The 17,724-nt window shown below is 41.9% G+C and overlaps 1 protein-coding gene across 1 annotated transcript; it reads left to right on the top strand.

Annotated features, from left to right (window-relative positions):
- Window positions 1-36: 36 nt before the first annotated feature.
- LOC120529920 (CMRF35-like molecule 1) lies at window positions 37-16,906 on the top strand. Its single transcript, XM_039754126.1, has 5 exons — window positions 37-45; window positions 906-1,062; window positions 2,352-2,657; window positions 5,611-5,644; window positions 16,840-16,906. The coding sequence occupies exons 1-5, from the start codon at window positions 37-39 to the stop codon at window positions 16,904-16,906; spliced, it is 573 nt and encodes a 190-aa protein (XP_039610060.1).
- The last annotated feature ends 818 nt before the right edge of the window (window positions 16,907-17,724 follow it).

The raw sequence follows: 17,724 nt of genomic DNA, 5'->3' as shown, positions 1-17,724 counted from the left end.
TGTGAGCATACAGTTAGATGGCTTCACCTATGAATTATGCAACATGTGAGATTTTTTCATGGATGTTTTTAATGTTTTTAATGTTGATTGCTGTTGTCCAGCATTGGTCACCATAGGTCCACATTCTATTCAAAACCTTATAATGATTGTGTGTGTGTCTGTGGTGTTAACCCTGTGATAGACTAACACCCTTTCCAGGGATTGCTCCTGCCTTGTGCCATGTGCTTCCTCACAACCCTGCTCAGGATAAAGCAGGCTTAGAAAATAGATAAATATTATATATTGTTTACTTACTGATATATGTCTCTGTCTACAGTATGACAGACTTTTGTCACCGTCCTGCTCCACTGGCAGACTGAGGAGATCGCTCCTCCCCCACACTATGCGACTCTTCAATTCCACCCGGGGGAGTAAATGCTAACATTAATTTTATTTTAATTTTTTTAATTTTTATTACTATTTAATTTAATATTGTTTCTTTGTATCAGTATACTGCTGCTGGATTATGTGAATTTCCCCTTGGGATTAATAAAGTATCTATCTATCTATCTATCTATCTATCTATCTATCTATCTATCTATCTATCTATCTATCTATCTATCTATCTATCTCTATTATATAGTGCCTTTCATCTATCTATCTATCTATCTATCTATCTATCTATCTATCTATCTATCTATCTATCTATCTATCTATCTATCTATCTATCTATCTATCTATCTATCTAATGAAAGCATACTTTGTTTCATATTTATAGCCTCTCCTTATCTGTGGACAAATAAATCATTAATCCACTTTCAAAAGGGTGGATCAGTCAGCTTTCAGTGCCATTACAATAAGGATTACAAAGACCAAGTAAAAAGCTGGTGCAAGGGGTCTGAATGGAGCTCCTGTGATACCATAAGGTGGTCAGACAGAGAGAAGGTGACGCTCACAATATTAAGCAGACATTCTTCACTATCAGTGTCAATGGATTAGAGATCGAGGACTCTGGAGATTACTGGTGCTCTGTTAAGAAGAAAGGAATATCTAAAGGAGTACACATGGAGCTGAGGGTCAATGGTAAGATGTTAGTAACCTGGTTTCTCCAGTTAACTACTAGTGCTCTTTTGCTTTAAAGTTAATAACTAGTCTTCCACATCAAACTTTGTGAATTAACTCTTTTATACACTTCCCAATATTTGATATTTTTTGATTATAACAATATAATGTTATAACACTAGGATGAAAGTAGATAGATAGATAGATAGATAGATAGATAGATAGATAGATAGATAGATAGATAGATAGATAGATAGATAGATAGATAGATAGATTTGAAAGGCACTATATGATAGATAGATAGAACATGGAGGCTCATGAGGTCACTGGAAAGGGGGACATGGAGGTCCCAATGTCTATATAAAAGGACAAAGGTCCAAGTCTTTAGAGTCCTAGTGCTTCCTATCTTGCTGTATTGTTGTGGGACATGGATGCTATCCAGTGACCTGAGACAAAGACTGGTCTGGTTTGGTACTGTGTCTCTTCGAGAATTCTTCCGAAGGTGGGACTGAACCACATGTCTGCCCTGGGGGTTGCCAACCAGGATCCTGAGCTGTTTTGCCATGTAGTGGTGCGTAATGCACTGTACCAGTGCATGCTCCCCAACCTGACCTCACCTGACCTGTTTAAATACATACATACATACATACATACATACACACTTTCCTATCTGAACACACACCAGAATGACTATAAAGCAAGAAAAATCGAAAGAAAAGTTGTGACTTGGCTGTCACAGTGAAGCATTATGCAGACATATTGCTGTTAGTATAAAGGAGCCCTCCATTGTATTTCTTGACACACTTCTGCTGAATAATTAATTTGCTTAAAGTCCTCAGTGTTAGTGTGTTAGAGAGAGGATGTGCAGCATTGTTCATAATGGCGCTCAGTTTTGTTATAATTCTTTTCTTTGCTATAACCTTCAGGGGACCCGGAGTGCATCTCATAACCGAGCTTGCCCTTTAATTAGCCTGTTGATCTGGTGGGTCTCTATTGATGTGATGTTACCAGCCCAACACACCTCAGTGTAGAAAATCACACTGGCCATCACAGAGTTGTAGAAGGTGTGAAGGATGTAATTTCCTACATTAAGGAGCACTGTTTCCTAAGGAAAAAGAGCCTGTTCTGCCCTTTCTTAAATAGTTCTTCTGTGTTCCAGGACTAGTCCAACCTGTAATTAATGTGCGTACATGTTATTAGAATACAGGACTCATAGGTTCATAGATTCTGGGAAGTGGCAATGCCGACCATTGCCTGATCAGATTCCAGCACCCGCAAACATGAAAAATAACTTGCTTTTGTGTCTGCAGCTTCTTCATCCTATCTATGGACAAATACCTCTTTGATCATTGGGCAGGCAGGGGAAGCTGTCACCGCCCATTGTTATTATAATCAAGAATACAAAGATCACTTGAAATCCTGGTGTAAGGGGACTTCATGGTCCTCCTGTGTCGGTGTACCAGCTGGAGAGAACATGTCATTCACAGACGATTTCATCCACAGAACCTTTATTATGAACATAAACAATGTGGAGGAGGGTGACAGTGGTCAGTACTGGTGTACAGCTGAACAGTATGGAGTTAAAGTGGGGATTTCTTTGGAGATTAAAATTAAAGGTAGGTGACCGTTTATCTAATTCCTTACTGAATCATTTTTAATTTTTTGTCAAGGTAAAGGAAACATCAGAAGTAATGGAAGAACTCTAAAACTTCAGTGGTTGGTATAAATTAAATACACACAACACACTCCATTTGCAGTATATTTTTTATTCTCCTTGTAACTTGACTATAAGTATAAGTTGAAACCAAACATTACGATAAGTCAAAAATTATCTGCACTTTTAGGTTTATGAGATATGTGAAGTAATTAGCCACAGACCCTCAATCAATGACTGTTTGGGATGCCTGTACAGCATTTACTGCACACATGTGGAAAAATGGTGTGTTTATGGTCACAATGGATATCTAAGGATCTGTGCTGATATCTGGAAGGTTTCTGGTTCAAATCCTATTACTGGTGCTAGTTGACACCTACTTGAGCAAGGCCCTTAACCTGAAAATTGCACCAGGGTGCTCTGAACGCCAAAGGTCATGTGAAAAGACAATTCCCCCTGACAGGATTAATAAAGTATATCAAATCAAATCAAATAATATATATATATATATATATATATCAAACTAAACATGGCTCCAAGGTAGAGCCCGAGCAGTAATTCACTTTTTTATTAGTTGAAGGTGTAGTGGGACAGAAATCCATAGAAGGCTTTCTGCACAATATGGAGACAATCTTTTACAATGGCAGAATGTTTACAGATGGATTCAGAAGTTAAAAAAATGATTGGAAAAATGTTAAGCGTGAAGAAAGAATGGGATGTTCGTCCACATCCACTGCAGATGACAATATCGAGCAAATCCATACCATGATTCTGACAAACTAACAAGGATTTCTGCCCCTGGGCAGTGACGCCATCAGTATGATTAATATTTAAGCTGGTGTTACATGTATGCACTTGTCCAAGGTTGTGGATACTTTATTCAAGCCTTTACCATGTGACTACAGACTTCCAGATGATCTGGTTATCGATCCCACTTGTGTCTTGGTTTAAGTTTTCATCTCAAGGTCCTTTTCTGTTGCCCTAATGCCTGCCAGTTTTCATTCTCTCTCCACGTTTAGTAAAAGTTCCTTTATAAACAAAATAAATGCAAAATGGCATGAATACAACAGAATCACTGCCATGTAGTTAAGTGGCCTTGATCGTCAGGCTTCTACCGATGATGTAAAGTTAGAATAACTTTGGAAAACATCACCCCAGTCCCAAAGGTATCACATCCATATGAGCTGAATGACTTCCGGCCTGTCTCTCTGATGTCACATGTGATGAAGACCATGGAGCGGCTGCTGCTTCACCACCTGAGGCCACAGGTCCGCCCTACGCCTCGACCCTCTGCAGTTCATATACCAGGAAAAGGATGCCATTATCTTTATGCTATAAAGATCCCCCTTCCACTTGGACAGAGGCAGTGGTGCTGTGAGAATTATGTTTCTGGACTTCTCTAGCACCTTCAACACCATCCAACTCTGCTCCTTAGGCACAAGCTGACAGAGATGGGAGTAGATTCATACCTGGTGGCAAGGATGGTTGATTATCTTACAGACAGACCTCAGTATGTACGTCTTGGGAACTGTAGGTCTGACATTGTGGACAGCAGCACAGGAGCGCCGCAGGGGACTGTACTTTCTCTGGTCCTGTTCAGCCAACATACATCAGAGTGCCAATACAACTCGGAATCCTGCCACATGCAAAAGTTCGCTGACAACACTGCTATCGTGGACTGTATCAGGAGTGGGCAGGAGGTGGAGTATAGGAAACTAATCAAGGACTATGTTAAATGGTGCGACTCAAACCACATACAACTGAACACCAGCAAAACCAAGGAGCTGGTGGTGGATTTTAGGAGGCCCAGGCCCCTCATGGACCCCGTGATCATCAGAGGTGACTGTGTGCAGAGGGTGCAGACCTATAAATACCTGGGAGTGCAGCTGGATGACAAATTGGACTGGACTGCCAATACTGATGCTCTGTGTAAGAAAGGTCAGAGCCGAGTATACTTCCTTAGAAGGTTGGCGTCCTTCAACATCTGCAATAAGATGCTGCAGATGTTCTATCAGATGGTTGTGGCGAGTGACCTCTTCTACGCGGTGGTGTGCTGTGGAGGCAGCATAAAGAAGAAGGACGCCTCATGCCTGGACAAACTTTTGAGGAAGGCAGGCTTTGTTGTAGGCATGGAACTGGACAGTTTGACATCCATGGCAGAGTGACGGGCACTGAGCAGGCTCCTGTCAATCATGAAGAATCCACTGCATCCACTGAACAGGATCATCTCCAGACAGAGGAGCAGCTTCAGCAACAGACTGATGTTACTGTCCTGCTACACTGACAGACTGAGGAGATCGTCCCCCCCAACACTATGCGACTCTTCAATTCCACCTGGGGGGGTAAACTTTAACATTATACAAAGTTATTGTCTGTATTACCTGCATTTTTATCACTCTTTAATTTACTATTGTTTTTTATCAGTATGCTGCTGCTGGAGTATGTGAATTTCCCCTTGGGATTAATAAAGTATCTATCTATCTATCTATCTATCTATCTATCTATCTATCTATCTATCTATCTATCTATCTAATAAGGAGATTCTGTCTTCAGATCATTTGCCTGATCAAAAGACATCTCCATTCGGGTGGTCGTCCCTTTTTAAGCCCTTGGACCAGAAGGGACAGGGTTAATTGCTTTCACCAGTCATTTTCTCTGGACTGTGGGTGAAGAACACGACAAGGCTGTTAGCAGCAGTGCCCCCTGTTGGCCTGAGGTGGCATTATATCGCTGAGAAGAGCTTGGATGGTGATCCTCAGGAGCACATGCATGACAAGATGAATTTCAATTCATGCAGAAATCTTGTGTTTTGTGTTACTGATTGTATTTATTTATTTCAGATTACATTAGTACACTACTAGCATTTACAAATATTGCATTTTGAGAGATATTCATGGTCATGTATGTTTTTGCAGATGGCGCAGTTAAACAGAACAGCGCAATACAGTGGTAAGTCTTCTTTGACTTATTATTTATATCCAATGTTTTTAATTATGCTCCAGCACCCTTGAAGGATGGATAATGGATAAAATAATATATATATTTTTGGGTTGTTCATGGAGTTCTCAGGTAACAACTGAAATGTCAATAGAAACACATACCTTTTTTTTTAGCAATATCTTATGTAGTTCTATTGTATTTCTCGATTTCCCACAATGCTTTGCATTCTCTATGCAAATTCTTCCTTCCCATGATGCTCTGCAGTTTTCATGAAAATTAGCCTCCCATGAGTCCTTCCAGGTCCATGCAAATTAGGCTTCCTGGGTGCTTTGCAGTTTATGCAGGTGTGGATATCTTCACAGGTCTGGAGATTATCATAGAAAACATTTGATACATGGTAATTCTAACACAAGACATTTTTTGTGTGTATCATTCCACAAAGATTACTTTATGCCGAAGTTGGTTATTCTGCTGCGATTTCTTATGTTTAGACCAATCGGATGGACAGTTCCCAGTTTTCTGATCCATTCCCTTTCTTTCAGCCTTCTCTGACTATCTGTCCAAATGTGGTCCTGTGTAACCAGATTAGCCAGTCCATGGCATAAGAAATGTGCCACCAACAGTCTCCGTACTTCTTTCCTGTTCCTTATGGTGTATAGGTGTTGAGCAAGCCTGACTTTGACCCCAAAACACACACACACTCATAGGAGATTGCACCTATGGCTTTTGATTATATAAATACAGTTTGTGTCCCCCAAATGTACTGTTATTGCCGTGGGTTTTTTACGTCAACATTTTTCAAAAAATGCAGGCTGCTTTCAGGGTTGAATGTCCCCAGGTGTTTGTAATGTGCTCCTCACTAAGATATCTCCCAGACTTTTGTTCTTTCTGTACCCTGCAATCACCTTATACTCTTGCAGCGTATTGCCAGCCAGAATCTCTTGAAAGTTGTATTTGATCTTCCTTTTGGCCTGTATGCTATTCTGGGAGTATCTGGAAATGAATTTTATGGTCTTTTATTGCTGTGCTCCGTTCTTTCCTTCCATCCATCCATTATCCAACCCGCTATATCCTAACTACAGGGTCACGGGGGTCTGTTGGAGCCAATCCCAGCTAACACAGGGCACAAGGCAGGAAACAAACCCCGGGCAGGGCGCCAGCCCACCACAGGGCGCACACACACACACACAAGGGACGATATAGAATCACCAATGCACCTAACCTGCATGTCTTAGGACTGTGGGAGAAAACCCACGCAGACATGGGGAGAACATGCAAACTCCACGCAGGGAGAACCTGGGAAGCTAACCCTGGTCTCCTAACTGCGAGGCAGCAGCTCTACCCCCTGCACCACCATGCCACCCAATATATATACTTTGTATGTATATATATACAAGGTGTGATCAAAAAGTACGGTGAATGTTGATGCAGAGCACCATCCAAGAGCAACGTAAAACAATTCAATGCCGGTTCTGACTTGTCCAACCTAGAGCCCAGTTTGTGACAACTTTCAACTTGTTTGATACAGTCAGTCATTTGTGAGCCACTGTTGAGTTCAAGTGTGTTTTTCAAGTTTGTCGTTAATAATGGATATCAAGCAACGCATTAACATGAAATTTTGTTTCAAACTTGCAAAAAGCTCAGGAAACCCATCAGATGTTAAAATCAGTTTATGGTAACACTGCGCCAACAATTAAGACTGTTTACAAGTGGTTTGATCGATTTCGTAATGGATCTGACTCGGTTGAAGACGAGAAAGATCAGGATGTCCTTCAACATCAATAACTGAGGAAAATGTTGAAACGTTTCATTCTTCATCATGACAACGCTCCTTGTCACATATCCCTTCTAGTTCGACAATTTCTGTCGAATAAAAACATTAAGCTGTGTCCACCTTATTTGCCGGATCTGGCACCGCGCACTTCTGGCTGTTCTCTAAACTGAAAATGACCATGAAAGGTAAACGATTTCAATCCATTGAGGACAACCAGGCAGCCACGACAGCCCAACTAAAGACACCCTTGAACGAAAACTTCCAGAACTGCTTTGCAAAGTGGCAAGAGCGTTGGGATAAGTGCACTCGAAGAAGGAGGAGAGTATGTTGAGGGTGACTAGTAGTTGTAAATCTTTTACTGCAATAGACATTTCTTTTATAAAACATTCACCGTATTTTTGATCATACCTTGTATATATACATATATACAATATTCCAAACACACGTTTATTGCACCACACACGAATACAGTGCACCAATCACCATCAAATAGTCATTCAGACTCCTTTCTTTCCTCACCTCCGCCTCCAACTCCTCTCAGGCAAGCTCTGTCCTCTTCCACTCGACTCCAGCCCCCAAGTGGAGTGAGGCGCCTCTTTATACAGCACCCAGAAGTGCTCCAGGTGCTCCACATTAACATCCGCAGCACTCTGAGTGTGGCAAAAGTGATGCCTGCAAGTTCAACTCCTCTTCTGGAAGCACTTACGGGTGTGGTGGAAGTGCTGCAGACCACAGTTCCGGAGCTGTCCAGGCACTCCCTGGTGGTGGCCACGTCTCTCCATAGGGTTGAGCTTCCAAGCTCTGTGACCCCCTTGTAATCCTGGGACTTTGCCCCCTTGTGGTTCAGGGAAGCTACGGCCTTTTTCCCGGTACTTCCCATCATCCGGTGTCCCTGTGGTTCACAATATAATCTATCTATCTATCTATCTATCTATCTATCTATCTATCTATCTATCTATCTATCTATAATATAGTGCCTTTCCTATCTATCTATCTATCTATCTATCTATCTATCTATCTATCTATCTATCTATCTATCTATCTATCTATCTATTATATATTGCCTTTCCTATCTATCTATCTATCTATCTATCTATCTATCTATCTATCTATCTATTATATAGTGCCTTTCCTATCTATCTATCTATCTATCTATTATATAGTGCCTTTCCTATCTATCTATCTATCTATCTATCTATTATATAGTGCCTTTCCTATCTATCTATCTATCTATCTATCTATCTATCTATCTATCTATCTATCTATTATATATTGCCTTCATATCTATCTATCTATCTATCTATCTATTATATAGTGCCTTTCCTTTCTATCTATCTATCTATCTATCTATCTATCTATCTATCTATCTATTATTTAGTGCCTTTCATATCTATCTATCTATCTATCTATCTATCTATCCTTTCTGTCTGTGGAATCTGTGTCTGTCGATTACTCTGGTCTGGGTGGGCGTGGTTGTTGGTCGCAGGTCCGCTCCGTTCGTTTGGGTATCTGTGAGTATTTCTCGTTTTCTTTTTCTAACTTTCTTTACTATCAGTTTTATGTATAAAGATTTTTTTACTGATTTGCCATTTATTTGAAAGTATATAGTTTATTGTCAGTGGTTGTTGTAATAGTCGGACGCGCTGCGGCTTGCCGCCATGGTCATGCCCGAGCAAAGCCTCCAGGGCTTAACCCGAAATTTTGAAACATCTTTCAGAAAAATGGAATTAAAGTAGTTGTGGACCCGATGGTCTCTGTTGAGGCGTGTGTTGTTGAGGTGGCGAAAAGAGTTGGCTGTAAGAATGTGAAGTCAGCATCCCGAATGAACAAAACTATTGTAGTGTTTTTAGCGACGAGGCTATGGTACATACACTAGTGCAGGAGGGCCTGGTGATAAACGGCTCGCTAGTCCCAGTTCTGCCTTTATCGACTCCTGCTAAACGAGTTATTATTTCAAATGTTCCACCTTTTTGAAAAATTAGATTTTATTAAATGAACTTCGCAGATATGGTGAAGTCATATCTGATTTAGTAATGATACCGCTTGGCTGCCGCTCTCCGGATTTAAAACATGTCGTGTCTTTCAGGAGACAGGTGTACATGGTACTAAATAACTCGCGTGAGGAGCTTGATGTGGCATTGAAATTTAAAGTAGAGGGTTTTGAATATATTGTATTTATCTCTACAGAACTAATGAAATGTTTTAAGTGTGGTCAGACAGGGCATAAAGCTAGTCAGTGTAAGCGGGGTGTTATGGCAGACAGCTCGGATAAACCGGGACCATCTGGTGAGCACAAAGAGCCCAGTAATAGAATATCGGACAACGAAGAGAATGATTCCTTACTTAGTGACTCAGAAATGGAAGATCAGAGTTACGATTCTGATGAAGAGGCTGAAGATCAGGGTGAAATTACAATAGTTCAAAGTATCACAGCAGACCCGGCACATGAAGCAGAAGCCGGAAGTTTCCAGCGGAGAGCCTGCGATAGAAAATAAACAGATGGCTGAAATGGTTACGGGCGCAGAGGAAACTACCGAACAGACTTTTGAAATAAATCAGAATAAGAAGGCTGATGTCGGCCATGAAGAGGAGGTGAGGGAGGTATCTAAAGTGGTACCAGGGGCTGAATGTTGTACAGAGAACTCTGCTGTGCATCTCCGCAAGACACCCGCCAAGAGTGCTACCGCTCCAGAGACGGCCTCAAGAGCGCCTTCTCAAGGAGGGCGGAGGAGAGCGCACTGGCTGAGCAGTCTTTAACTGATGAAATAACACAAGAGACGGGGGCCGATGGAGAAATGATCTTTGAAGAAGGAAACGGTTTTATTAAGCCGGTAACCAGGAAGAGAAAGAACAAATCAACCAGTGGTGGACGCGCCAAGAAGAGCACTAAGACTGAAAGTGCAGAGGCCGCCGCTAGTGATCAGCAGCAGACAGACGGCACTGAAATCAAAGTGAGAGAGGAAGGAGGGGAGGACGGCAATGAATCTGACCCGTCGATCAGAGTTGATCTGTCATCTCACTCGAGCTTACACGAGGCTTACAGCACAGAAAGCATTTTGCGCTTTTTAGAGTTTTTAGAAGGGAAGAGGGGGTCAGTATAGTCGAACACTTTCCTGATCTCCATCAGTTTCTGAGCTCGAAGCAAGTGCGGCGGCGGGCTGCTGAATTAGGTATGACCTCCAAAGAGAGAGTCCGATTAAAGAATATCATAAGCAAAGTGAAACGTTCACTAGAAGCACAATCATGATGGCAGTTTTAAAGCGAATCCCCGTTTCTTTGGTTAATGTAGTGTTGTTGACCGCCACCTTATTTTCTTTTAAAATGCCTGTCTATTCCTGTGCTCTTTCAATATAAACGGCTGCAGAGATTAGTAAAAGAACGGCGCTATTTGAGCACTTAGCGCAAAAAAAAATTAACGTGGTTTTCCTTCAAGAGACCCATACTGACGAGGCTAATCAGTCTGACTGGCACAGAGAGTGGCCAGGGGTGGCACATCTTAGTCATGGCTCAAATCTCAGTGCAGGTGTTGCCATCCTTATTTTGTAAAAGTTTTGTACCTGACAGTGTTGTTTCTACTGAGTTAATCCAGGGGAGGCTGCTGAAGGTAGAAGCACAGCTGGGAGAGAAGAAGTGGGTGTTTATTAACGTTTACGCCCCAAATGTAGGGATTGAGAGAACTCACTGCTTCTCAGTTTTAAATGATGTCCTGGGGACATGTGACAATGATGAGCTGGTGTTTGTTGGGGGCGACTTTAACTGCACAGAAAATGCGCAGCTGGACAGGAATGGGCTAGAACCGCACCCGGGGTCCGTCCAATCACTGAGGTCTGTGGTCACCAAAAATAATCTCCTTGATATTTGGAGGGATTTTCATCCGGGGGTCCGGCAGTATACGTGGGTGAAGGGCTCAGCTGGGCTGCTGTCTATGGCTCGACTTGACAGGTTTTACATCCAGAAACATCACAGGAACCTCATAGCTAACTGCTCCATTCTTCCAACTAGTTTATCTGATCACTGTCTTGTTTCCCTTCAAATCTCTTTTCTCTCTGCTCCTTCTGTTAAATCCTACTGGCACTTTAATAATAATCTACTGAAAGACCCCACTTCATCAACTGTTTCAAATACTTCTGGACACAATGGAGATACAAAAAGAAGACCTTCTCTTCACTGAGGCAATGGTGGGATTGCTCAAAAACTGAGATACGCGTATTGTGCCAACAATACACCGAGCACACCACCAGGGATGTGAATGCGCCATTTCTGAACTGGAGAAGGATATTGAGGAACTTCATTCAGTTTTATGTAATAACTTTGACGGCAGCACTTTTGAGTCCCTCAAAACTAAGAAACAATTATTGATGGACCTTATAGACAAGAGAGTCAATGGCGCACTCATCCGCTCGAGAATGCAGTCGCTCACCCAGATGGACGCTCCCACACAATTTTTTTTTAAACTGGAAAAAACAATTGGCCAAAGTAAGACCATCAACTGTTTAAAAAATGACAAAGGTCAAGACCTGCTGGAGCCTGAAGCCCTTCGATCCTGGGCACACCAATTTTACCAGCGACTGTTTTCTGCAGACATTGAAGAGGTACCTTTAGAGTCGTCAGTTTTCTCCAGGACTTACCTCAGGTTCCAGATGGAGAGAAAGACTTCATGGAAACTACGATCTCTCTAGATGAGTTGACCACAGCGTTGAATGGGCTGAACATTGGGAAGTCCCCAGGAATTGACGGTTTGCCTGTTGAGTTTTTTAAAGCTTTTGGTGTCACCTTGGCTGATCTGGCAGAGGTTTTCTGTGAAAGTCTGCGAGTGGGTGAACTGCCCCTTTCCTGTCGCAGAGCAGTTATCACACTACTCCCAAAGAAAGGAGACCTCACGGAGCTAAAGAACTGGCCCAGTAAGCCTGCTGTGTGCGGATTACAAAATCTTTCCAAGGCCCTGGCTAACCGGTTAGGAAGAGTCATGGCGTGTATCGTGAACCCCGAGCAGACATACTGTGTCCCCAACAGGTGTATTCTGGACAACATCTTCCTGGTTCGGGATGTGATTGATGCTGCCAGGCTCTTTGGGTTTGATGCTGGTCTTTTATCACTGGATCAGGAGAAGGCGTTTGACAGGGTGGACCACAATTACCTTTTAGCAGTGCTGAAGGCCTTTGGCTTTGGACCTTCATTCATTAAACACATTGGACTTTTATATCACAACGTTTTTAGTGTCGTGAAACTTAATGGAACACTAACCGCCCCCTTCAAGGTAACCAGAGGGATACGTCAGGGCTGCTCTCTGTCCGGTATGCTCTTCTCACTCTCCATCGAGCCGCTACTACAACAAATTCGCATCCGCCTTCAAGGTCTGAACATCCCTCAGTGCCCGAATTTACAGCTCAAGGTGGTCGCGTATGCGGATGATTTAACCGTGTTCATCTGTCATCATGGAGACATCACGGAGCTGAAGCATTGCCTGGATGAATTTGAAAAACTGTCATCGGCAAAAATTAACTGGGACAAAAGTACCGCATTTTTAATTGGCAACTGGAGGGATGGAGACCCACCGGGCCTACCTGGTGGCCTTAAGTGGAACAGGAGAGTCTTCAGATACCTGGGGGTGTTTTTAGGACAAGGAGGAGTAGCTGAGGAAAACTGGGCAGACTGGGCGGAAAAAGTTCAAGCCAGACTGAAGAAATGGAAATATCTTCAAAAGGAGATCTCCTGTCGAGGCAGGGTCCTCATTATTAATAACCTAATAGCCTCCATGTTCTGGCATAAGTTGCAATGTATAGACCCCCCAATATCTGTCATCAAGAACATCCACGCAATACTTTTAGATTTCTTTTGGGATGGCCTGCATTGGGTGAAGCGCAGTGTCCTGTATCTGCCTGTAGAAGAGGCGGTCAGGGACTCATTGACTTGGTGAGCAAGATGGAGGCCTTTAGGTTACAGACATTACATCGGCTCCTATACGGCCCTGAGCACCTACCATGGAGACAGCTGGCCTTTACCTTATTTAGTAGGGTAAGGAGCTTAAATTTTGCGGAACATTGTTTTTTATTACACTCTGCCAATATTGTTGGGTCTGACCTGCCAGAATTTTATAAATCTGCACTTCAGGTTTGGCACAGAAAGTTCAGGAGGACCAGGCTAAATCTGAAAGTATTTTTGGTTCTTGGAAGAACCTTTAGTCTGGAATCCTCTTTTAGATTGTTCGTTATTATTTTCTGACTCATTCGTATCAATTCTTTTAAACAAAAGAATTTTAAAAATAAAACATTTAATTGATACAATATGAGGTGCTGGCACACCCTGCCCACCTAGCGACAGTCCTGGGGATCAGATCAGTACGCCTGGTTGACTTTTTCTTAGTCAAGTACAAACAGCACTGCGGAGGTCAGGAGCGAGTTCACTGTGTGACGAGTACTTCACAGGTGAGGGGACACCAGAGGCAGAGATGACATCACCCACCATCATTGTAAGACCACACGTCACTGACCACACTGACAGACCTGGACACCTTCTCAGATTTGGGACTCTGGTCGAGAAAGACTTTGAACTCTTTAACAAAAAAGAACTTTATAAACTGTGTGTCAAAGTGACATTTTATAACCAACTGAAAGAGTTGCCAGATACTTTGTGGAGGAAAGAGCTGCAGGTCTCTGAGAACATAACACCTTCATGGAGAGCTTTTTATAAACTCCCGTTACAGAAAAGACTTGGGGATCTGCAGTGGAGGATAATGCACTCGGCCTTAGCCACAAACACATTTCTGAATATAATTAACACTTCAGAGACTGACCAGTGCCCGTTCTGTGACACGAGGGAGACCATCTTTCATATGTTCATTCACTGTGAACGGCTGAGGCCTTTGTTTATTTTCTTGGATTTAATTCTGGTTTTGGTTTTGGTCTCTCAAAAATTAACTTTATCTTTGGTATTAACTATAATCAAAAAAATAGGAATAAGTCTGTTCTTGGGAATTTCCTCTTAGGACAGGCCAAGTTGGCAATCCTAAAAACAAGGAGGAATAAAGAGAAAAACCTCATGGGGACCGACGCTCTGCTGCTGTTCAAAGTTTTAATTAAAAGTCGACTGAAACTTGAATTCATGTACCATAAACTAACAAACAATTTAGAAATGTTCAGCGACATGTGGGGGACACGACAGGTACTGTGTGCTGTGGAGGGGGGCGAACTGGTGATCAACTGGGAATGAAAAGTATTGGTGGGCTTTCAACAATATGCTCTAATTAATGTCTTGGAGTAGGAGGAGTGTAAAGGAGGAGTAGTGGTAGTTGTCTGATATATACCTTTTGTTTTATCTTGAAGATTGGGACTGTTTGTCTTATGACTGTGTATATTGTTAATGTTCATAATAAAGGTAATTTTAAAAAATAAAAAAAAATATCTATCTATCTATCTATCTATCTATCTATTATATATTGCCTTTTATAATCTATCTATCTATCTAAGTTTTTAGTTGCACTCTCTAATGAACGTATTCCCAGGAGAAACTTTCCTGGTGACATTTTTTGAATGTTGATGTTGACATTACAAAATCTTTTGTCCGACTAAGCACATGACTTTTAAGGCGATGTTCTTACAGCAACTAGAAGTGACACTATTGTGAATTTTGCCTCATATCTGAATTTTTACATTTTGACTGCTCAAGTTATTTTTCCAAATGACCCAAATCTGATATGAGCATTTACAGATATCTATCCACACTGCAAAAAATGAAATCTAAGCAAGTGAAAAGTACTTACATCATGACGTTAAATCTTTTTTTTTCTTATTGTAAGAATTACTGAATGGTATTTACAATTATTTAGCATGTTCTGAGAAATCTTGTCAAGTAAATTTTGCTTACCCCTTTGGCAGATTTTTTTGCTAAATAAAAGCAAAACAACTCTCATTTAAAGTTTTTTTGTCTAGTTTTTGCACATGCATTTTTTGCAGTGCAGAATGTGCACCACATATGCAAAATGAATAAAAGCAGTTTTATCAAGCAGATACTACCTAATGGACAGATGCTGTGTGGCTCTCTACTTTACACTGTATCAGTGCACACTGTCTGCTTATGATGGCAAGGAAGAGAAACAGTAAATGTACAATCGTTGCTGGTAGTTTGAATGCAGTTATTACTGTCAGGTCTGTTTGTAGAAACCTGTGGACGTGAAATGAGTCAGGACGGGCGGGAGTGAAATGTGGAGGACTTAGATGTAAATTGTTAATATGAAAGTAACGTAAATCCTTCAAGAATTTGTTATCATACTTCTCTAAAAAGATCTGACCTATGTCATACAGTATATAAATTAATAAATGGGAACTGAGCTCTGCGGTGGGTTGGCACCCTGCCCAGGATTGGTTCCTGCCTTGTGCCCTGTGTTGGCTGGGATTGGCTCCAGCAGACCCCCGTGACCCTGTGTTCGGATTCAGCGGGTTGGAAAATGGATGGATGGAACTGAGCAGCAGTACGAATTTGTACATTTTTTGTGTTCAGAAATCAAATGTGAGTTTTTTTGTGCCTTACTATAATTGAGCCTCAGGCTCTGGTGCCTTAACAATGTCACCGTTGCTATCAACTGCACAGCAACATTTTAAAAAGGCAAAAAGACCATAATACTTCATCATATTAAACAGAACAAATCAGGTCATGTTCACACTGGATCATAATTAGTAATTATAAAAATAAAAAACCACAGTGAAACAATACAAAACCTAAACATAGCAAACCCAGATCTGTACTAATGGGATTGTGACAAATCAATGACAGTTTCCTACATGTAACTCTTTTTTTTCATCACTCTAAATGTATTTGAGTTTTAATGGTGTGAGACACAACCAGACGGACACTGGCAGTTTCTAAAACACACACGTTTATTTACGCAAGTGTCCCCAAACATGCACAGTGCTCCAGCACCAAGCACCCTCGTATTTCTGGGCCTCTCAATGGTCCTCCTTGGGCTGCCTTTCCTCCTCACTCCTGAGCGTTGCCTTCTTCCACCCGACTCTGGCTCTCCGACTGTAGGAAGGCGGCCCCTTTTATAATCACCAGGATGTGCTCCAGGTGCTCACTGATGTTTCTCCGGTGGCACTTCCTGGTGTGGTGGAAGTGCCGCATGAGCACCCAGAAGCAATTTGGATGTCCCTGGAAGGTCCCTTCACCATCCAGGGTGGTCTCTCCCTTGTGGGGACATATATATTGCCTCCCGGTCCTTCCAGGTGTCCCGGCTGGGTCTGACCCCCCCTGCCCCCCCCAGCCTCCTGAGATAATGGAATTGTTCCAAGTGTGGAGAAACTCCTTAAGGAGTTATGAAATGACAATATGAACTACATTATGAAATTATAATACTTTTTTAATAATAGTATTTTAAAGTTTTGTTTCTTGTTTACCTCATGTGTATGTTTCTGTTTCCTCCTCTTGTTCTCCTTAGTATTGCAAAGAATTCTTTCTGCTGGCAGTTCTGGGTGGTCTGGGCTTTTGTTGATGGTCTCTGTTGACAATACTTTTACTTGCACCCATAATGACTTGTGGCTTTACAAGGTAAACACTCAATCTTAATATCTCTCCATTTAATTAATTAACAGCAAACAAAAAGTCAAATGTTTTTTTACCAAAACATGATAAAACCCTACAATGATTTGTTTTTAGTGAAATTTGTGAGTCTCTCCATTTGTGTTCTCATTGTTTGCACAGGATAGTATAAATGCACTATAGGCCCTAAACCCTGTGACTTTGTACACATTATTGGCGCTTTTCCACTGCATAGTACGGCACAGCACGGTTCAGTACAGCTCACCTTGGTTCGGCTCAGTTCGGCTCGGTTTGCGTTTTCGACTGCAGTTTAGTACCGCTTTAGAGTGGGCAGGATTACTCATGTGTCGTTAGAGTTGCGCCGCCTCTACTGCCGTGACACCGTGGAACTTTTACAACAACACGCAGACAACGACAACACTTTAGCTCGACGACGCAAGGGTAAGCATCTAAAAAAAGCACATCACTAGGTAACTTTTATCACTGTTGCAAAGCATAAAATGAACTTAACTGCCAGTGTAACATTAAAATGCTGATTCTGTATATTACAGATTTTCCACATTTTGCAAAAAAGTCGCTGCAACAGACCATCTGTTTGGACATTTAACCGTGCTTCAGAGTGGTGGGATGTGATTGTTCCCGGTTTTACAAACACTCAGTGGCTGGAGAACTTTCGAATGTTTGAAGAAACATTCATCCACTTATGCAACAAACTGCGCCCAGCGATGGAGAGCGGGACACAAACTTCGCGTGTGTATGCGTTTAAAGAAAAGAATAGCCAGTG

The sequence above is a fragment of the Polypterus senegalus genome, chromosome 5 (assembly GCF_016835505.1).
Source record: "Polypterus senegalus isolate Bchr_013 chromosome 5, ASM1683550v1, whole genome shotgun sequence".
Taxonomy (NCBI): Eukaryota; Metazoa; Chordata; class Cladistia; order Polypteriformes; family Polypteridae; genus Polypterus; species Polypterus senegalus.
Note: the sequence above shows the minus strand (reverse complement) of the source record. Positions and strands in the feature narration are given on the sequence as shown.